Source organism: Microcebus murinus, chromosome 5 (assembly GCF_040939455.1).
Source record: "Microcebus murinus isolate Inina chromosome 5, M.murinus_Inina_mat1.0, whole genome shotgun sequence".
In the NCBI taxonomy this organism is placed as follows: domain Eukaryota; kingdom Metazoa; phylum Chordata; class Mammalia; order Primates; family Cheirogaleidae; genus Microcebus; species Microcebus murinus.
This window is the reverse complement of record NC_134108.1, coordinates 6,928,164-6,950,913: the sequence shown is the minus strand read 5'-3', so window position 1 is coordinate 6,950,913 and position 22,750 is coordinate 6,928,164. Positions and strand designations below refer to the sequence as shown.

At 43.7% G+C, this 22,750-nt stretch overlaps 1 protein-coding gene across 1 annotated transcript in view; it reads right to left on the bottom strand.

Moving 5' to 3' along the window:
- Positions 1 to 19,331, bottom strand: part of PLG (plasminogen) — a 42,315-nt gene extending 22,984 nt beyond the window's left edge. The window contains exons 1-8 of the mRNA XM_012759638.3: positions 19,208 to 19,331; positions 12,973 to 13,108; positions 11,668 to 11,774; positions 7,088 to 7,202; positions 5,117 to 5,256; positions 3,594 to 3,714; positions 1,808 to 1,926; positions 509 to 671 (exon numbers count right to left, since the gene is read on the bottom strand). Coding sequence (XP_012615092.2) covers positions 509 to 671; positions 1,808 to 1,926; positions 3,594 to 3,714; positions 5,117 to 5,256; positions 7,088 to 7,202; positions 11,668 to 11,774; positions 12,973 to 13,108; positions 19,208 to 19,256 — 950 coding nt within the window. The 5' untranslated portion in view covers positions 19,257 to 19,331. The remainder of the gene's footprint in view (positions 1 to 508; positions 672 to 1,807; positions 1,927 to 3,593; positions 3,715 to 5,116; positions 5,257 to 7,087; positions 7,203 to 11,667; positions 11,775 to 12,972; positions 13,109 to 19,207) is intronic.
- Positions 19,332 to 22,750: the final 3,419 nt, after the last annotated feature.

Sequence of the window (22,750 nt, the reverse complement as noted above, 5' to 3'; positions counted from 1 at the left end):
TATACTCCCTGGCTTTGTATGGCCAAGTGAAATAGGTCTTTTTCTATGTGTCGGGCACTAGGCTGTACCCTCGAAATGCAAGGGATGTTTTCCACTCTACTCCTGCCTCTATGAGTATGCAGCCCAGGCCTGGGATTTGAGGGTTACAGAGCAGTGGTCCTCAAAGCTCAGAGTGCATTCAATGGAGGGCTTGTCAAAACACACTGCCGTGGCCCATCCCCAGAGCTGCTGAGTTAACAGGTCTGGAACAGGCCCCATGAGTTTGCATTTCTAACAAACTTGTGGTGATGCTGATGCCGCTGGCCTGGGAAACCGCACTTTGAAGACAAGTGTCAGGGGGGAAACTGTGCTGAATTTCACTCCCCTCGCATATGACGCGGTCGGTTTTCACTCGAGGATGCTTTAACCCCGGGATCCTGTAGGAACTAAAACTAAGGCACAGTCAACGGGATTTCACAATCATTCATTCCGCAGCAGCAGAGAGGGCATGAGACCAGAGGGGACTTACTTGCAGGGAAAGTTCTCTGGCGTCCTGTTGTGTCTGTGAGGGATCTGCTCGCTCCAGCGCTGGCAGGTGTGCCCCGACACGGTGACAGCCACCTTCCCACGATAGCTTTCGCCTCTTCCCTGCAGACACTGGTACGTTGGCCCGGAAGACGGCGGGGGTGTTGCTTGAATGGGGAAAATGAACTATTACACGATGAACATTTTCAAATAAAGAATGCACCGAAGGGTGTTAGGGAGATCTCCTTCTCTGCTCAGCCTGACTTGGAATCTGGCACTTGAGAGTTGTCCAGCATTTTCAGAAGAAATCAGGTTAGCAGGACCTGTGCCTGCAAGACCCTTTCATGGGGAACTCCTCCAGAAATAGACTCGTGGGCCGACGCTGCTTTCTATGCTCACTTCGTCATGCACAGGGAATGTCGGCCTGTGTCACCCGCACCGCAGATCCTTACGTATGCCAGTGGTCCACGCTCTTTTGTGGAGAGTAAATTACTCACTGAGTACACATAACCGAATGACACCCCATAGCCCACAAAGCCAAACGACAGAGAAGGAGTCCGTGCAACGAAGGCAAAATATGTGTCCAGGGAAAAGTGTGTGCATCCAGAAATCAAAACGTTCTTGAGGAAAAAAAAAAAAAGAAGGAAAAGAGAAACTGATGTTCACAAAGAGGGGGAATACCTGAGCTCCCCAAAGGATGATTTTCAGAGCAAAGGAGGGTAAACCAGCCCTCACCGGATCCTGTTTAGCTTGTGATGATTGTCGTTGTCTACATTTCTAATCCTTTGCTTCAGATTCTCAGAGAAGGAAAATATTATAAAATTGCTTTCTCCATGACACGTCTGCTGGGTCTGCCATTTCATCTTCTCCTCCTGAACTCTCCTCCCCTGCAGGGCCCGACTTGGGCATACTGAACACTGGACATTCACTGACACTCCTTTGTTTACAAGGCAATGGACAGAACCCTGGTTGATAATCAATTCCATGTACCAGACAGCATGGGTCCAATTCCCCTGTAGCGAAGAGTAGAATACCAGAGATACCAGCCCAGAACCCACATTTACTACATGTACTCATAAGAGGCAGAAGTCTCTGATAGGAAGAAACAAAAACAAAAACATAATACACGGATACTCTGATCAATTACCTACAGGAACCACTAAATTGTTTTGAAAGAGCCGTAAGATCCCACTGGACTTGCAGGTCACTTTAGGCACTGCACTCTGCACCGATGCATGTTTTCCTTTTGATTTTCAGACCAGAGCAGGTCAGGATGTGGAGGGCCAGTAGTGCCGGTACTTACTGCAGCGAGGGATGTCGCAGAGCTCCCAGCGCTTGTTGGGATTGGTGGTGAAACACCAAGGGCGGGGCTCCCCGTCAGGGTTCCGACAGTAATTCATCTTCAAGTTCTTGCTTGGAAATCTGAATGGGCAAGAGGGTTTCAACAGCACTGAGCATTTACATTCATGGATGGGAATCTTTTGTAGTGAGCAAACATTGAGCACCTGCTGTGTGCCAGGCACAGTCAGGCACCAAGGTAACTGGATGCAGGCCGTCCTCAAAGAAGAAAGATTGGCTCAGAATTCTAAGGGCTTTTGTTCATTTTTAGAAACCGAGGATGGGGGATGTGGTGCTCCCCATTATGTTTCCCAGGCTGGCCTTGAAGTCCTGGGCTCCAGAGAGCCTTCTGCCTCATGCCTGGCCGCTACAGGCTGTTTCCTAAGAGTTTACATGTGTAGAAATCACTCAACAGCATCAGTATAACCTTATCATTTTGGCCATCTGGAAAACTGATGTAAGCAAACTCCAGCTATTCAGCTGCAAACGATGGCAATTTTTAAAATACAAAGTGCTCACTGCCTAACATAGTCATTTGGTACATAACACAGCCAAGAAGTTGGCATCTTCATGGCTTAAAGGAATAGTCCTGCTGATCCACTTGACTCTGGCCCTGCCAGCCCTGAAGCTGAGAGAAAGCCAGAGAGAAGCGATGCTCTTGCGAGCGCTGGCCGCCAGCCCTCAGAGGGGGGACAGGGTGGCTCAGGTTATGGTCAGGATGCACGCTACACCTGGTGGCCCTCTGGGCTTATTCCCTCCCTCTCTGAGGTTGTAAAGGCTTAGTGGGGATGCACAGAGCAGCCAGCAGTGGCTTAAGCAGTCCTCTTCTCCTTCTGGTTTCCTGCAGTGAATTTACCCAGGTTGAGGCCTTGAGGCCTTTACTGTATCTCTGCAGGATGGCAACTGCTGCGTGGACAGCCAGCTATTCGGAAGGGGAAGTGCAAACATTGAGCGGAGTTGTTTTCCACAATGGAAGCTGTGGCTTAGCCTCACTTCTGCATCTCTTATGAGCTAGGAGCTCTGTTCTGGTCCTGCAGTTACCATAGAAGGAAGAGAAAGACCAGGAGCAGCTACAGAGTGAGAAGTGTTTCCAGTACGGCTAATGTGAAATAGAATATGCACAAAACCTTACTCTAGCCACCGTCATGACTTTCTAGAGCAGGGTCTCTTACTCCTGCTTTAAATTCATGGTCCCCTTTGAGAATCGTGTGGAAGTCATGAATCCTCGTCCTGGAAAAATGCACAGATATAAACACACATAAAACATCGGGGGACTCACAAAATCCACGATGTACACCCATAGCTGATAGATTAGGACGCCTTGAATCTCATCAGAATAAAAGAAAGGAAAAGAGGGAAATATTTGGAAAATACACAAGCCAGAGGTACCTGTATCTTTCAGTACAGATTTCAATGCGTTCGCACACATGTTAGGATTTCAATGTGTGTACAAGTCAGCCAAGGATCTGGTTATAACACAAATTCAGATTCAGACGGTCTGAGATTCTGCCTTTGTAACAAACCCTCAGGTGGTGTCACCTCTGCTGGTCCATCCAGGGACCACGTTTTGGGTAGTAAGAACGTACACTTCCCTTGCAGTCTTGTGGGAGGATGCTAACTTTGAAATTCAAAAACAGCAAGTGTTCACTTCTGGAGGGATGCTGAAAATATCTAAATATTCTAAATAAGAGGAAATGTCCGAGAGAGCTGCAGAGTCTTAAACGCAGAATGTCCTTCCCCGGGAGACTTACTTGGAAGGAATGTATCCATGGGCATGTGGGCTCTGGGAGTCCCAGGCCTGGCACTCCAGTCCGGACATGGTCTTGGAAACTTTGCCCTGGTAATTTTCCCCACTGCAGTGCATGCATTCCTCTGGGCAGAGAGGGGAAGAAAGAGGGAGAGGAAGTTATTCTGATCATTCAGATGCCTGCCGAGTGAGCTGGCACCGTTTCAGGGCTGCAGTGCTGGAGTTTCTGATTGTGCTCATGGCCTCCTGGGAGAACAACATTCGCCTGAAGTGACAGCGCTCCTCTTTATATATTGTTGAGAAAGCATGGCGGGGTGTTTTTCGCTTTCCTAAATTATTCAGAAAATGAATCTTTGATTTAGAATTATTGGAGTCCTATGGCGAGGCAGAGTAATATATTATGTGACTTAAATTCTTCTAGGGTAATAAGGAAAACAGGGACAGGCTTAACACAAAACGATACATTCAGGACACTTAAAGGCCAGAGGACCTATGACAGTGTACAAATAAAGGATCCCCGTAGTTCAGGTAGATAAAAGTGAAGGGAGAACTGAGTTGTCACAAGGCACGATATCCACGTTGTCGCTCGCATAAATCCCACCCTTACCTATTCCCCCTTGCACTGATAAGTGCAGGCAGAAATATGAAATGAAGAAGTTTCTTCCATATGACATTTTTAACATTTTTAACATTGACCTTTAAAGTGCACTGTTAAGTTGGTTGGTCCATTAAAATAATAGATTGCTGATTTAAAAGCTGATTTCATTGCTTGGCTCCAACTCAACTACAGAGTCTACCACATTAAATTAATGGTGTTCATTTGAATTGTATTGATTTCATGGTTTTACTTTAATTATTTAATTGTAAATTTGGGGTTTTATACTGTGGAAGAGTTTTAAGCATAAGAAGCTGTGTCTAGAATTTAGACCTAGTTTTATATTTGTACATGTTGAAGTAACATTCTCTTTCTTTCTTTCTTTCTTTCTTTCTTTTTTTTTTTTTTTTTTTTTTTTTTTTTTTTTTTTTGACTAGGTCTCACTCTGTTGCTCAGGCTAGAGTATATTGACATCATTGTACCTCACCACAATCTTGAACTCCTGACCTAAGGCTATCCTCCTGTGTCAGCCTCCCCAGTAGCTGGGACTACAGGTGCATGCTACCATGTCCAACTAAATTTTTTTATTTTATTTTTTTGTAGAAACAGGGTCTCACTATATTGCCCAGGCTGGCATCTTAAACTCCTGGACTCGAGCGCCCCTCCTGCCTCGGCCTCCCAAAGCGCTGGAATTACTGGCATGAGCCACTGCACTCGCCCTGAAGAGTCATTTTCATAAAAAAAAATAATTCAGGTCAATAGTCGGGGTCTGAGCAAATTTTTGCCCCTTTCCAAGAGGTGAATACTTACTCAATTTCATCGTGCATGGCAGTAATTGATTATTAATAATGTCCCAGAGGGAAATGGCTTTGCAGCAAATTACTTTAAGGTGAAGGGCAGATATGGAAACATGTTCTAGGGCCAGCCCTGACCTTCACACTCAGGAATATCGCAGTAGCCGAATCTCTGGTTTGGGTCCGTGGTGTAGCACCAAGGTCCCCGCTCGTCGTCGTCTGGGTTCCTGCAGTAGTTCTCCTCCAGCCCCTCTGTGGGGTACGCGTCAGGGGAATAACTGTGGGTGACAGAGAAGAAGCACTTTGACTGTGTTCTGAAAATCAGCATGCTATCAGCAGTGCAGCAAGAGATGCACCCCAGTGCATTTCATCCATGTGCTGTAGCACTTGTGGGGTCAGGTTTCAATGTCTCTATTGATAGGCTTCTTTGGGTACAGGAGCTGACATTGTCATTACTACTGTATTGACAGCCAAGTCTTAAATACAGAGAAAAATGTATTTTTATTAAAGAGTCAGCAGAAATACAAAGGCCTCAAAACCCAAGACCCAAATCCTTGATTCCTTCCCAAACACCTGCTGCTGTCCAGCTGCTCTTTCTCTGTAAAAACACTAGTAGCTAATAGCATTTTGTCTGTGTGAATATATGTGCTAGATACCATACTAAAATCTTTCTATATGCTCTCTCTTTCAGTCTTAATAAAAAACCCTAGCAGGAAGGTGTTATTATCCCTATTTTCTGGAAGAGAAGACTGAGTATGGCAATGTAAAAAAAAAAAAAAAAAAAAAAAAACGAAACTTGCACAAGCTTGAACAACTAATAAGGGGAAGATCGAGAATTCAAAGTTGATCTATCTGATTCTAAAGGCTGACTTTTCTCTGAAATGCAGCCTAAATTATTAAAATAATGCAGATGAAGAAGGGAGTTGAACTCAATTTCAGCTCTAGAGCTGAGTTGCTGCATAGAGATACCAAATTAGATGAAACGCACAGGACTTAGAGTCTAGAAGACAGGTTTTATTTCTGGCTCTTCTGTGTACATGTCTTGGGCAACCCCCACCCACCCAGGACCTCAGCGTTCTCATAAAGATGAGCCTAGACCATCATGTCAAATCAGCCAAGATTGTCTCTAAGGCACCTGACATCGTATGATTTGGCCATTCGGCTGAATCGTTTCACATTACCAAACGGGGAAGACTCGATCTGCTCATCTCATAGGGATGCAGCCAAGGCAGTCTGTTTGGTGTTGGGTGTCCCGAGTACCGGACACTAAATTCCTATTCGATGAGCATCATTACTGAGAACTTACAGCCATCTGACACTACACCGGGGAAAGTGCAAAAAGAAGGACACTAAAATAAAAAAACAGGCAAGCTACCATATTTATATTTCATGTATGTCTCATTTTTATATTTTATTTACTCTCTTTGGTCCACAATGCTGAGGTGAAGAGAGTCCCAACTTGAAATGTTTGACACGTTTAACTCAGGCCTAAACATAGTCATCTCTGGTCTTTCCTCAGACTCAGCCTGGAACTCATGGCTTCACTGTTCTTTTTAGCTAAGCTCGCTTCCATGTTCTAGGTCTCCCCAAAAACTCTACACACAAGAATAAACAGAAAAAAACCATTTTCCACTTTTGTGCTATAAACAATTGAACATCATCAATTCTATATCAGCATCGCAAAGGTTCTATCTGCTCATTCACATATTCCGGTTTGATTCAGAAGTGATAGAATCATTCTAAATACAGGCGGCCCTCTGTATCCCCGGGCTCCACATCCTCAGAGTCAACCAGCCGTGGATTGAAAAGACCAACAAAAAAAAAAATGACAATACGATGATAAAAAATAATACAAATAAAAAATACAGTATAACAACTACGTATATAACATTTACATCGTAGTAGGTATTACAAGTAACCTGGAAATGGTTTAAAGTGTATGAGAGATGTATGCAAATGTAGGTTATAATGCAAATACTGTGTCATTTTATATCGGAGACTTGAGCATCCTAAGATGTTGGTGTCATTAGGGGTCTTGAAATCAGTCCCCTGCGGACACGGAGGGACGACTGTAGCACAGATGAACACAAAGACAAGAGAAAGGCTTACTTAGGTCTGTGGGGGACGCTGGCGCTCCACTTCTGACAGGTCGTGCCATTTCTCGTTTTGGACACCGTGCCTCTGTAGTTCCTTCCCCTCCCGGTCTTGCACTCTGAAAGGTACACTGAAAGGACGGCCACACGGCGTCAGGGTCCTTCTGCATGGTGCAGTCGCGCCCAGAGAAAGAACCTGCTCCCAGACCCCACGTCCCTGCCATCTGGACACCAGCGTCTACATCTACGGACGGGCTGCAGGACACCGAGCCACCTGGTTCTTGGGTGCGTTTACCCGGACGCTACTGACCGGCCCCGCCAGCTCGGAGCCCAGGACGCCAGGAGCCCAGGCCCGAGCGCAGGTTCCAGCAGCGCCGGGCAGGAGGGTCACAGAAGGTTTTCAAAGAAACAAAGCATGAAACGAGAGAACCTCATGGCGGTGTGAGTTGCGGAGAACTCGAGCAACGTGATGAGGAGGGTGAAAGACTGGGGAGGGGCTTTTCAGACGGGGGGGGGGGGGGACGGCAGGCTTTTCAGGGGGCTGAAAGAGATCCCAGCCACTTCTGTTTTCTCAGGCTCCCAGAGACTTGAAAGAGTGCCAGAAGGGGCTACAAAACTGTGGTCCACTTCAATGCTCGCAGTAAACACTCTCAACCAACCTTCACTCCACCGACCTCCACCTAGCCGCTGGGCTCCCTGCTGTCTTCAAAGCAGTCCGGGGCCCACGCGTGGTGCGCGAGCAGGACGGGCCCCGCAGCGGGCAGGCCTCTCCCTGGAGCCGCCACGCCCCTGTCCCCGCAGGTGCGCGTGTGCTCGCCAAGGGGCATTAGCTTCCACGGTCCAGCTTTCTTACACACTTATATTTAATTAAGGATGGTCTAAACTGAGAAGTGAAGATGAAAAGAGCCTGTTTTGTTTTTATGTGGAACGCTTTTAATGAGTTGAAAGAGTCCAGTCGTTCTAAAAATTGCTGTCAAATCCACTGAGGGCAACCCTCCCTCTCTTGCAGTTGGCTATAGAAGCTTGAGGGGAAAATCATAAAAATCTAAAGTTATTGTACACTCAGATTGGTTAAATGTCTAGATCTTTCTCCACTTCAAAGATAAGGAAAATGATTATTGTCCTTGACTCAGTAGGGCGTAGTTTATGCAAGAAGTGCACCAGAGAGCTCCCACTAGTGGTCCCATGTTCGAAGAAAAAAAACCTCTGCTCCAAATCAAAAGAGGCTTATGCTTGTGTAAACCTGTGATCTCAATGAAACTATATAATGGGTAAGGTATATCTGCAGCACTCTGTAAGATAACACACTTTAGCCAAGGGTTATAATTCATTGATCAATCACCTGAGGAAAGTACTTCTGACATAGCTAAGCAAACTCAAGCTTTTAACGCCACACTGCGTATCATGATTGCAAATACATCTTCATCAGACGTTATTACAGTAGACGGATTATATTCATCAAAAGTGTAAACTCAAGGTACTTTGTGAAAGGGTACCGCCGGGTTCTACAACCACAGATCTACAACTGTGGATCGAAAAAACCAATAAAAAATGACAATACGATAATAAAAATAATACAAATTAAAAAGTGGGCAAAGGACTTGAACAGAAACTTTTCTAAAGAAGACAGAAGAATGGCCAACGAACATATGAAAAAATGCTCAACATCTCTAATCATCAGGGAAATGCAAATCAAAACCACAATGAGGTATCACTTAACTCCAGTGAGAATGGCCTTTATCAAAAAGTCTCCGAACTATAAATGCATGTGGAGAGAGGGGAACACTCCTGCACTGCTGGTGGGACTGCAAACTAGTTCAACCTCTGTGGAAAGCAATATGGATATACCTTAAAGCGATACAAGTCAATCTACCATTTGATCCAGCAATAACACTACTGGGCATCTACCCAAAAGATCCAATGACACTCTACAAAAAAGACACCTGTACTCGAATGTTTATAGCAGCACAATTCATAATTGCAAGGCTGTGAAAACAGCCCAAGTGCCCATCAATCCAAGAATGGATTAATAAAATGTGGTATATGTATACCATGGAGTACTATTCAGCTCTAAAAAACAATGGTGATATAGCACATCTTATATTTTCCTGGTTAGAGCTGGAACCCATACTATGAAGTGAAGTATCCCAAGAATGGAAAAACAAGCACCACATATACTCACCAGCAAACTGGCATTAACTGAGCAACACCTAAGTGGACACATAGGTACTACAGTAATAGGGTATTGGGCAGGTGGGAGGGGGGAGAGGGTGGGTATATACATACATAATGAGTGAGATGTGCACCATCTGGGGGATGGTCATGCTGGAGACTCAGACTTGTTGGGGGAGGGGGGAAAGGGCATTTATTGAAACCTTAAAATTTGTACCCCCATAATATGCCGAAATAAAAAAATATATATACAGTATAACAACTATGTATATAACATTGACCTCATAGTATTATAAGCAACCTGGAAATGAGGAGTCGAGGAGAGACTTGGAAAAGGAGGTGCTGCCTGAGCCGAGACCCGGGAGATGGGAAGGAGCTGGCACCCCAAGGACAGAGGTGAAGAGGGTCTCAGGCAGGAGGAGTGTGTGCTTGGCATGTTGGAGGAACGGAAATAAGCCCAGCGTAGAAAAGTTTAGCAGGCCAAGCAAACACCGGCCCTGGGGAGCCTTAAATAACACAGGGCCCTGTGGCATTTGGGACATATTGGGATCTTGTTCTAAGTGCGTGAGGGAGGGTTTTAAGCAGGGAAGGTACATTTCTAAGAGATCACTTGTGTGCCTACCACCAGAGGGACCCACGACTGCAGTGGCTCCAGCCAGACATGATGAATTCGGGTGGTGGCTGGTGGCAAGTGGCAGATGTCAATGTAATCTGACACAGACTGTTCCCAGCAAAACCCAGGCAGGTCAGGATTCCACAGTAAAGAAACAAGCACTAAAAACTGACTAACTTTTGACTTTTTGCCTCTGCTGTGTTTGCATGTACCCGCCAGAGTTTGTTTAACCTTTGGCTCCCTCTATCAACTTGAAAACAAGTAAACTAAGTATTCAAACTTCAGACTTCAGCCTCAGCCTAACAATCATCCCCATGTTCCTTCTGGTTAACAATTTACAAATGACATATTTAAATGGTAGAGTTTTGTAGAGAGAATAATCCCACAGGCTTTTTTTTTTAAATCTGGTAGACAGTAAGTGATCCTGTTTATTTCATCCTTTATTCACTATTTATCAGAACCACTAACTTCAACAGATAAGGTTTAGATTTAAACTCAAGAATTAGAGGTAAAAAGTGGTAAGGATGGGATGCAGCTAATGGAACCCAAGATGTGTCAATGCGTAGAAATAATCCTAACCTAAAGAAATACTGTTTAAAATCATTTAGAGTTTTACAGTGAAGACTGCAAACAATGTTGCAAGTCACTGTCAAGAATACAAGAACTAGGATGTTTCTTATCCTCTTTAGCACCTGTGATACAGAATATTTGGAGAGCTAAATTGTTATTATTATAGTCTTAATACCTAGCCAACAACAGAGTATAGGAGATAGTTGTTAAACCATCATACATCCGTTTAAGTCTTCATAAGTTCCACTTCATGGAACTTTTGCATATCTAAAAAGACATGCAACTTCCACCAAAATCCAGGCCACCTCTTATCCTAAAGGATGCAACAATTGATCCACATTTTAGAAGAAACTATAGAAAAGGAACTGTAACGTTTGTATTTTAGTACATTTTTAAAAGGCAACATTTCAGAGTCTGAGGAAAATATAGATCATCACCCAAAAAAGAAAAAAACAGTGGGAAATTTAAGAATAAAAATAAGGATTTTTTGGCTGGGTGCAGTGGCTCACGCCTATAATTCTAGCACTCTGGGAGGCCGAGGTAGGAGGATCATTTGAGTTCAGGAGTTCGAGACCAGCCTGAGAAAGAGAGAGACCCTGTCTCTACTAAAAAAAAAAAATTAGCCGGGTATGGTGGCACATGCCTGTAGTCCCAGCTACTTGGGAGGCTGAGGCAGGAGGATTGCCTGAGCCCAGGAGTTTGAGGTTGCTGTGAGCTAGGCTGATGCCATGGCACTCTAACCCGGGCAACAGAGTGAGACTCTGTCTCAAAAAATAATAATAATAATAAGGATTTTTGTCCCTATCCAAATGTTACTAAGGATTAAAAACACCTCGAGATTTCTGTTTTACCAAACTTCAGTGTAGAAGTTAGGGCCCAAGGACCATGATCACCCTGCAGAACAAGAAGCCAAAGTCATAAAGAATGTTTAGACTTTCCATCTTCTCCTTAAAATAAAATTTCAAAAATCTTATTTTCCAGGTCATAGAGGTAGAAGTAATTTTGTAAACTGAGTCCCTTCATTGTTCAAACAAGAAAAATGAAACCAAAGAGGGAAAATAATATACTCAAATTGACATGTCTGGTTAGTGGCCAAATCCTTTCCTAACTCAGAATTCAATCTCATGACACCATGATGCCTTCATTCTCTGGCCTCATAAATTAAAGATATAGATGAGGAGGAGGAGGGGGAGGAAGGAGCAAGAGGGAAAAGGAGGGAAAGGGAGAACAAGTGTACCCACTTTTCTTTTCAAATAAAACGACATCTCTCATCCTCACGATTGTAGAAGACTTGCTGTTTGCAGCCATCATCACACATTGTTGCTCTTTACTGTGATATTGGAATGACCTGCACAGGGGAATCAGGAAATACGGTAAATGGGCTTCCATATTTAAGGAAAGCAAATGTTTATTAGCAAGACCCTCTACAGACCATTGTATCTCATGAAGAATCAGGGAGCTCAGCACTGTCGCCTTTCGGTGAATCGTGGCACAGCATCAATGAAGTACTGAAAATAATGCACCAGCACATGGTGGTCACTCTTGTTCCCTTGTACTTTTACCTTCTCCCCCTCGTAATTTTCTCTTTCTTTCTGTTTCTGCTGCTTTGCTCTTTCTTCCCTCGTTTCCTTAATTAAGTACAGGAATATTTGTTTTGGGGTTGGAAAGAAGCAACCCCAATTGCCCTGAACTCCTTCCCTAGATGGTCTGTCTCTGTGACTTCTGGACTCCAGCAAGTTCCCCTTCACCTTTGTTTCTACGTCCCACCTGCCCCTTCACCTTGCGCCTCCCTTCCCCATCCGCCCGGTCCTGCTGTGGACGCTCTGCTTGGGGCTCAAAGCTGGTGCGGCTACCTTCCCAGGCTGAAGGCTAAGGTGAAGCCTTTGCTCTAGCAAAAGTGGTCTATAGATTGTCCCTTCCAGAAGGGGCAGGGCCCTGCCTGTCCCCTGCCCAGAATGCCTCCCCACCGTCCCTGCTTGGCAAGATCTCCCTCACCCTCAGAATCCAGCTCAGGACCCACCTCCTCCCTGCTGCCTCAGCCTTAGGGGCTGTTCTTTCCTCTGCGTCTGTGCGGAGCATGCATTGATTAGGCTACTTCGGGGTACCTCACCTTGCTTTTTATTCTTCTTTTCACATTATTTACATTATATTGGATTTCTTTGACTACATGAAAAGGCAGGCACTGGATCTCGGAGCTATGCTTGTTTGCCCCTTCAGATCTATCCAGGACACTTTTATTCACATGACCTTCCATAAATGTTTTGCTGGTGATGATGTTACAAAGTAGAGTTCAGAGCAATAGCTGCTAATGTTTATGTTATGTATAGAAATAAATTACTTCCTTTTAGGATATTTTTCTAAAGGGGACACCAATAAACCTTAACAAGAAGCTGTTAGCATGACTTCAGATACTGTGAACAAATGTAATTCCAAACATTGATCCCGTAAGTTCCTCTCAAATGGTGTTTTTGTTAATAAATCCATGAGTAAATTACTTGCCATCAAAATAATAGATTTCTGTTTAGGTACAACAACAATGAAAATACCTGCAAATGAATTCTTTTTCCTCCTCACATTTTGCTGCACATTCATTTATGCTTCCTGTTCTTAGCTGCTTCTTGGTGGCACTAAACAGGGAAGCCCCCTGGGTTTTCACATAGTCATCCAGAGGGTCTGCTTGACCTAAAAATGGAAGATAAAACTGGAACAACTGAGGAAATCAATCAACACCATTGTTTAATTATCATGACTTTTTAATCTATTTGCTTTGTATCAACCAAATGAAATTTATTGCTTTGTTGGAAGCAGAACGTGTAGGTATGAAAAAAAATGTTTAGTCAGGAAAACATGTCCATTAACAGATTGCAATATAGTAAAAGATTAACTAGATTGATAAAACATTACAAGTATGAAAGAACCTCTATGTTGTTATATTATTTCATAGAAACCGTTAAAAAATACCACGCTGTTTTTGTTACTATAGCCTTGTAATATAGTTGGATGTCTAGTAATGTGATGCCTCCAGATTTGTTCCTTTTGCATAAGATTGTTTTGGCTATTCATGCTCTTTTCTTATTCCAAATGAAGTGTAGAATTATTTTTTCTAGGTTTGTGAAATAAGACATTGATATTTTGATGAGGATTGCATTGAATCTGTAAATCAATTGGGTAGTATGAACATTTTAACACTGTTGATTCTACTGATACATGAGCATGATATGTTTTTCCATTTGTTTGTGTCATCTGTGATTTCTCTCCTCACCTATGTAACACAAGGGAGAACCCAGATGTAAAGCCATCCACATATAGCCAACTGACCTTTGACAAAGCAGGCAACAATATACAGGTAAAAGAAGCCCTACTTAATAAATGGTACTGGGAAAATTGGATAGACACATGCAGAAGAATGAAACAGGGTCCATATCTCTCACCACTCACAAAAATTAATAAAAGATGTATCAAAGACTTAAATGTAAGGCATGAAACCATAAAAACTCTAGAAGAAAACTTTGAAAACCTCTTCTAGATATTAGCCTAGGCAAAGACTTTATGAAAAATGGCAATCACAGCAACAACAAAAATAAATAAAAGGGACTTGATTAAATTAAAAAAGCTTCTGCACAGCTAAGGAAACAGTCAGTAGAACAAACAGACAACCTACAGAATGGGAGAAAATATTCTCAAGCTATACATCTGATACAGGGCTGATAACCAGAATCTACAAAGAACTCAAGCAAATCAGCAATAAAAAAACAAACAAACCCATTAAAAAATGGGCAAAAGACATGAATAGAAGCTTTTCAAAAGAAGATAAATGGCCAAGAAACATGAAAAAATGCTCAACATCACTAATCATCAGGGAAATGCAAATTAGAACCACAATGAGATATCACCTTACCCCAGATAGAATGGCTTTTATTAAAAAGTCTAAAACCAACAGATGCTGGCGTGGATGCAGAGAAAAAGGAAAGATTGTACACTGTAGGTGGGACTGCAAATTAGTACAACCACTATGAAAAGCAGCATGGAGATTCCTCAAAGTACTAAAAGTAGACCTATCAGTTCATCCAGCAAGCCTACTATCAGATATTTACCCAAAGGAAAAGAAGTCATTTTATCAAAAAGATACTTGCACATGAATGTTTATTGCACCACAATTCATAATTGCAAAGATGTGGAATCAACCCAATTGCCCATCAATTTATGAGTGGATTAACAAAATGTGGTATATGTACACTATGGAATACTATGCAGCCATGAAGATGAATGGATTAAGGCCTTTTGTAGCAATTTGAATGAAACTGGAGACCATTATTCTAAGTAAAATATATAAAGAATAGAAAAACAAACACCACATGTACTTGCTATTGAATTGGAACTAACTGATGAGGACACGTGTGCACAAAGGGAAGCTAAACTCAGCAGAAATCAAGCAGGGAGGAGGGTGAAAACCTACCTAACAGGTACAAAGAACACTATCTGGGTGATGGACACACTTACAACCCTGCCTCAAGCATAACAAAGTCAATACATGTAACCAAAAACAGTTGTACCCCCATACTATTGTGAAATAATAATTTTTAAAAACCTTAAATAAGAATAAACAATGTCTTTTTGCTGCAATTTCCATGTCATGAGAGAAGAGTAAGACACCATCAGTGGCCAAGATTGATGTCGATTTGTCCATCCCAGGGAATGAATGGAACCTGAGGCCATTGCTTGATTTCCAACACAATACACTTGGGTTGCTACTGTCACCGGGGCTTTAATGACAAGCATTCTCTGAATGATTCACAAAAAGTTTGGGTGAGTTGACGATGTTGAGGATGAATAAGAACTGAACTAAATTATGTTGCCGTCTTGGGCAAAAGTTACTGGAGGGTGAGAATCTCACCCACAATACAAGGTGATTTTTGTACTGGGTTTAGTGGCAGTGACAGAACACTGTTAACTGCAGAGAAATAATTTTTTTTTTCCCATAATGCTGCCAGGTATCTGGCTTTTCAGAGGAAATGGTAGGAGAAAAAAAAAAAAAAAAAGCAGAGCCTGGGACAAATACTGGCCTTGATGTTTCTGTGAGATAAAATCTGAGGCAGAGCCCGTCCAACAGTCTCTTTGCCCCTTGTTACTGCAGACAGTGGACGAAGGGGGCCCAGCCGTGTGCCCAGTGCAAGGCTATGGGGTGTCCCCTGTGGCAGGGCTCCACCTGCCCCCTACCCAAGCGTGGGCAGCCCTATCTCGAGCCTGGAGACGCCAGCTGCCCCATCCTTTGGCACAGCGTGCCAGTGATTTTCACAGGAGAGGCCAAAGGAGGTTACACGAAATGAGGCAGCAGAGTTTCCATGGGATTAGGCAACATGGCAACCTTGACCCCTGCAAGGGGGGTAGTGGGGGCAAAGGCAGAGGGAGTGGGTTAAAGGGTGGCCAGGCCGAGCAGCAGGAGAAGGAAGACAGCCCTCCACAGAAGCCTGGCGGGGAATAGGCAGCCCTGCGCGCTTTCTAAAGACGAGACACTAAAGACGAGACACCTGGCGCACCTGTGCGTGCTGATGACAATTAGCCAGCAGGAGGGCTCATTCCGGGTCAGATTCTCCTTCCCAGAAAGGCCGCTCCTGACCACCTGCAAACACGAGCACTAGGAGGCAGGTGGGCGTGCTCCACTCGATGACCAAAGTCCTCTGCCAAAGTCCACCTGCCCCTGCCTCTGCTGCTCTGCCCCTGCTTGGTGCATGACGCTACAGACTGTAAGGGTGGGCTACTGAACGGGAAGCCGGCCAGTGCACCTTAAACCGAACCACACATCAAAAAGCGCCTGATGGATGTATCAAAAGATGATGGAGAAACAGACACTTCGAGCCCATAGCCATGGCTTCACCCTGCATTTGCTTGCAGTTGGAGTTCTCATTTCCAAGAAGAGGTGTGCTTTGGTAAATCTATGTAGATCAGGGTGTGACTTCAAAAACACACAGTAAATCTGTAGAATGTGTCCTGCAAAGAGTTAAGTTAAACTTTCTGAAGAGTTTTTGAGAAGGGTAGCAGAGCAGGCTAGGTACAAAGGATATTCAAAAAGAATATTTCCATCTATATCGCCCTTTAATGAAGGTGCCTTTAACTGTGCCGTGTTGCTGTGTTTCATAGGGTACAGCTGCTGAGGTCCACTTTAGGACCCGATGTCCCAAACAAACAACCCAAAAGAGAATATTTTTTTTTCTTTCTAATTTGAAAATTTTTCCCCAAATCATTTTTTTCTCTTATTCACCTCCAGGACTCATATACTTGAGCGGGTTTAAGGGATTTAATATGGTTTATATGTTGGTGAAGAAACATTAAAGAAATCCTTTAGTAGAAAAAAATATATTTCATTTTATATTACAGCAAAATATAAATGTATATTGCTACCAAAGCAAATATATTTTATCAATAACATGGGACTTTTTAATCACGGTAGTGTGTGTATGTCTACGTGTACTTGCGTGGAAAGAGAAAAGACTTAGTAATTTGTGAAATGCAAGATGTTTATCCACCTCCCACTGAGTGTAGCTATAAAATAATTTTTTTTTTCTCTCCCCAGCCATGGCAGCACACGGGAATGATGAAACTCACCCCCTTGGAGAGTGAGGGTAAATACATTGCTCTCGAAAAGAAATGGTGAGAGAATCCCCACCCTCCTGCCAGGTTGGTTAAGATGTATGTTAATTCTGTCCCAGAGAATTGTGTTCTAGCCTTTGCGTGTAGCCCACTGAATAAGTTCATAGTGTCCCAGGTCCCAGTTTCCATGGGCTGAAATAAAGTGCTCATACCCTGCCCCCCAACACTCACACCTATTTCCCACAAAAATCTCTTTGTTTAATCTTCTCCTGCTCCGTATTTTATTTGATATTTCTTTGAATGGCTTCCACTAGGTTCAAATGTATTTGACTCTAAAGTATACCTTGTATAATGTTATCTGGTAATTTATAGATTGAATTTCAAGTATCTATACATTTTTATCTGAAGAACTACTAGAATAATTTAGGATTCCATTTATATAAAAATGTGAAAAATAGGCAAATCTTTAAAAACAGAAAGTAGATTAGTGGTTGCTAGGGGCTGCAGATTGGAAGTAACCGTTAAGGAAAGTATAGTTTCTTTTGAGGATAATGAAAATATTTTTAAATGTATTGTGGTGATGGTTGTACAACTCTGAACATATTGAAAATACACCTTAAGTGGGTGAATTGTATATGTGAATTATATCTCAATAAGGCTGTTTTAAAAAAAAAACACAAAAAACTAGGACATGTTTAGAATAGCTTTTTGTTTTGTTTTGTTTCTGAGACAGGGTCTCACTCTGTTGCCCTGGTTAGGTGCAGTGACATGATCACAGCTCACTGAAGCCTCAATCTCCTGGGCTCAAGTGATCCTCCCACCTGGGCCTCCTGTAGCTGGGACTATAGGTATGCACCACCACAACTAGCTAATTTTTTTAATTTTTTGTAGAGATGGGGGTCCTACTATGTTTCCCAGGCCGGTCCTAAACTCCTAGCCTCAAGCAATCCTCCCACCTTGGCCTCCCAAAGTGCTGGGATTATGGGCTAGAATATCTTATAAAATGCTTAAACAAAGTTGAAAAGTGAGAAAAGCACTAGATTCGTCCTTTTAAATTCTGGTTTCTTCACTTCCTTCATTTGGGAGTTTGGTCAATGGGCATGTGACATGATTTTCCTAAGTCTAGATTTCCTTACCTGTAAAATGGAGGTGAGTATACTACCTTACCTGTACCACCTGCTGAATAAGCTACTATTAGGAAAGGACACACGCACAAACACACTCACACACAGGTATGCGTGTATGTATAAAATGTGCCTGGTCTAACGCAAGCACTAAATGAACATTTGCTGAACTACTATGTGCACGCATCATGTGGCCAACCGAGGCACGTGCTTTCTCCAGGCATAAGAAGCAAACACGTACCTACGGAGAGCCTTCCTTAGGCCAGAAGAAGTAGAGAAATTCTGAGGCCAACTCCACACACTCATCAAGGAACAGAATATATGCAACGAGATATTTCATTGTTTAGATTTGGGAGTGAGGGGGCTGTGACACCTTAACAAAACTGACATAGATTATCAAACTGAGAAACGGGCAGAGAGATTAATCATCTTTTAGGTTGTTAGCTACATTGGTTATTTTGTCAACTAAACTAGCCATTTGGGGTCATTTAGATTTAAAATGTCACCCATAGGCCGGGCATGGTGGCTCATGCCTGTAATCCTAGCACTCTGGGAGGCCAAGGTGGGAGGATTGCTTGAGGTCAGGAGTTCGAAAGCAGCCTGAGTGAGGCCTCGTCTCTACTAAAAATAGAAAGAAATTAATTGACCAACTAAAAAAATATATATATACAAAAAATTAGCTGGACATGGTGGCGCATGCCTGTAGTCCCAGCTACTCGGGAGGCTGAGGCAGGAGGATTGCTTGAGCCCAGGAGTTTGAGGTTGCTGTGAGCTAGGCTGACGCCACGGCACTCACTCTAGCCTGGGCAACAAAGTGAGACTCTGCCTCAAAAAAAAAAAAGCCACCCATTATTTTCTCTGCCCATTCAGCCCAGCATCCTGGCAGTATTCATAGGGAGATTATATTTATTTCTTGAATAATTTCTTGATCTGAGATTTTGAACTGGTTGTCTCATGAATTAAAAGCTAAATTAAATGAACTGCACACAAAGCCATAATGTGTGTACTTTAAACCTATGGCTAGGAAAAAGATTATCAAAGTAAAAAAATAAAACACTTTAAGTCTTACCTGATCTCAGAAATAAAAGAAGGAGAAGAAGCACTCCCTTATGTTCCATGTTGGGACTGGCCGGCGGCGTCTGGGAAACGGTGTGTCTCAATCCCAGGATGTTATTGACTCGCACAAGAGTAAACACATCCACAAACAAGATAGTCGGATTAAGTTAATGATTCTCTAGGGGGCCGCTGCCACTGTTCTCAGAAGGGTTCAGCACTTCAAATATTACCTTAAATAAAGGGGCTTACAACATGTTTCAGGGCGGGATCTGCAATAGATGCTGGGAAGTGGGGAAAACGCTTCCCTCCCACCCCGCGAGGCTGCCCCGCTCCGCCCTCCTTTCTCCTCATTCCTCCCCTTACCCATTTGGTCTCCTTTCCTTGCTACTTTTCCTTCCCTTTCTTTTGGAGAAAATAAAACCATAAAAGTAGCTCACATTTGCCGAGCACCCTCCAAATGCCAGCCCGGCTGCCAGGCGGTGCACAGCCATGGGCTCTGGTCAAGCTGCAGGACAGGTGGTCCCCATGGTGGGATGAGGGCATGAGGCTGTCCCAGGGCTACGTGGCTGACCGGGCAGACGGCCGATAGACACAACAAACTAGTTAGGTCTTTGATTCTGAACTGAGGCTAAGCGTCACTGTTAACATCCCCACATTCTACCGTACACAGAAATGACAATGTAAAAGCGAAAACATTTTCTTATTATCAAAATTTCTTAATTCCCAGTGGACTCATATATTTCCTGTAATTATAAATTATGTTATAAAATATCAATATTGCCCCTAAACAAATTCACAGTGCAGTACTATATTTTCATCCTCGTGAAAGAAAGCAAAAAGAGGCCGGGCGCGGTGGCTCACGCCTGTAATCCTAGCACTCTGGGAGGCCGAGGCGGGTGGATCGCTCGAGGTCGGGAGTTCAAAACCAGCCTGAGCAACAGCTAGACCCCGTCTCTACTATAAACAGAAAGAAATTAATTGGCCAACTAATATATATAGAAAAAAATTAGCCGGGCATGGTGGCTCGTGCCTGTAGTCCCAGCTACTCGGGAGGCTGAGGCAGGAGGATCACTTGAGCCCAGGAGTTTGAGGTTGCTGTGAGCTAGGCTGACGCCATGGCACTCACTCTAGCCTGGGCAACAAAGCGAGACTCTGTCTCCAAAAAAAAAAAAAAAAAAAAAGAAACCAAAAAGTACTACAATTAAATGGGCAGAGCTTGTCAGATTGTTAATTGTCTAATCAGCACTTTTCCCTGACTTAAGGCTAGAGTGACCAGTTAGTACATGTTTAAAACTACTATTCCAGGGTTCAAATTTTTTTAGGAACGGTTAAGTTGACCTCTCTATTTTAGGTGTGAAATGAGGGCAAGAAAGCATTCTCTCGTCTTTCCAGGCCACGAAATTCCTTCCCATACATGAACTGGCAATGTGCAGAGCTGGAAGTCAGCTTCTCTTGGGTGAAACATCCTCCCAATTCCCTGGGATTAAAGTACCATGCGGAATTCTCCAGAACAAATGACTCTGGACGACAAGGGGGTGCCCCATGCGAGGGGCAGGGGGACCTGATGGCATGTCCTGTCGTGCTGTTGTAGCCCCACTTTCTTCCCCCTCCCACCCTCCTGCTGCCTGCACGCCCTGCCCCTCACCAGCACTGCTTAGAAAGGAACAGAAGGTGGAAGCATGCTGAAAAAGCAGTCGTGGGCAGAGAACGTCTTTTCTTGAAATAGTGTGAAATGTCTTTTAGGGGGGCAATGTTGATGTGTTTGAGAAAGTACTTTGGGAAAGAAAATACCAAAACAAAACCCAGACTCTACTAACGTATAATGTTCCCAGTATGCGTTCATTCCCCTTTAAAATACCATCGTAGCACTTGCTCCTGGGCAAGCCACCTCGGGAGTGATGTGATCAGAATTTCTTATGTCCACAGGATTTTCCCTTTTCCTGCTGTTTTTGGTTTCGATTTGGGTGGTGCTGAGACGCCTTTTGCCCGCTTTGGCCCTGGCGTGGGCAGGGCTGTGTCCTGGTGCCGGCTCTGGAGCAAGTACGGAGAAGAGCGAGGAGGGCCGCGCTGCTCGGCCACCCGGGCCAGGCGCACAGCGACGCCCGCAGGGCTGGCATAAGCAGGGACTGCCCTGGACGTTTCACAAAAATCCCACGCCCCACTCGTGGAAGGACTTTTGCCCGTGGCTCTGAAGACACTAATTCAAAATAAGTCATTTTCTGCCGAAAGAATGGTGGGAACTGAGGAAAGAGATGAGAAAAAGATACCATCTCTGTGACTAATATCAGGTCGGACAAATCCTGAGATTTATGGGTTTTTTTTAATTTAATTCACTTCATTAAGTCTTTATTGTGTACAGGATTATCAGGTTATTTTATTAATGGGATGACAGTTGACCCTTGAACTACATGAGGGTTAGGGTTGCCGACCCTCCAGGCAGTCAAAAATCCACGTATAACTTTTGACTTCTCCAAAACTTAAATACAAATAGCCTGGTGGTGGCTGGGAAGCCTTACCGATAACATAAGGAGTCAATAAACACATATTTTGCATATGTATTACATAGTATATTATTACAATAAAGTTAGTTAAAGAAAATGTGACCAAGAAAATCAGAAGGAAGAGAAAATGCATTGACAGAACTGTACTGTATTTATCCGTCCTGTAAGAATATGTCATCAGTTCACACAAGATGAGTCGCCTGTCTGAAGTGGGGTACCCACAGCCACACACCCCAAACCACTGTTTGATTTGTTCTTGTAATGTCGGGACTGTTCTCTGCTTCTTAGGGGCAATCTAGCATCGCTAGTGGCACTTCCTATGGGTCCCCTGGTGTTATTCAAGGCTTACAGTATTGCACTAAACACGAAAAATGTGTAAGAACCTAAGGAGGTCACTTTTTACTGCGGTCCATCATTTACTGGAGGGACGAACTGCTCACGCAGGGATGAAGAGCGACACAGGGCATTTTGAGGAGATACGCCCAACACCCAAGCTTGCCGCGGTTGCAACAGGAGGTGGCTAAGAAATTATTACAGAGGGGAATTTTATGCACTGTCAGGGTGGCAGTCTGCCCTTGGTTGTTGGTGCGCTCTTGGCTGAAAAATGACTGGAAAATGACCAAAGTGTCAAGTCCAGGTTATGATCTTGGTCCTCTGGTTCCTTGCTTGGAAAAATCACCAGCAGGGCCAAGGTGACAGAAAAACCACAGGCAGGAAGCAGTTTCACTGGAGCAGCTCTTTATTGTAGAACAAAACGGGTCTGTTTCCACAAGTGGAAAGTGACAGACCGACTCATCCTCTCCCACTGAATTCTCAGATTGTTTCCTTTTATTAGCCCAGTCTGTGGGCGGACTCTTGGGATGTGTGGGATGTTATCAAATGATCAACAGGTGTCCTCAAAATTCCATCTGTGTAGAGGAGCTCCCTCTCCAAAAGCCCACGGTGGGGGTGGGGGTGTATGGACCACAGTGCAGATTCAAGCTAATGGCATAATAATTGCCCTTAGGGTACTCCAGGTCACTTTCTAACTCCTAGCATGCCTGGGCCGGGGAATT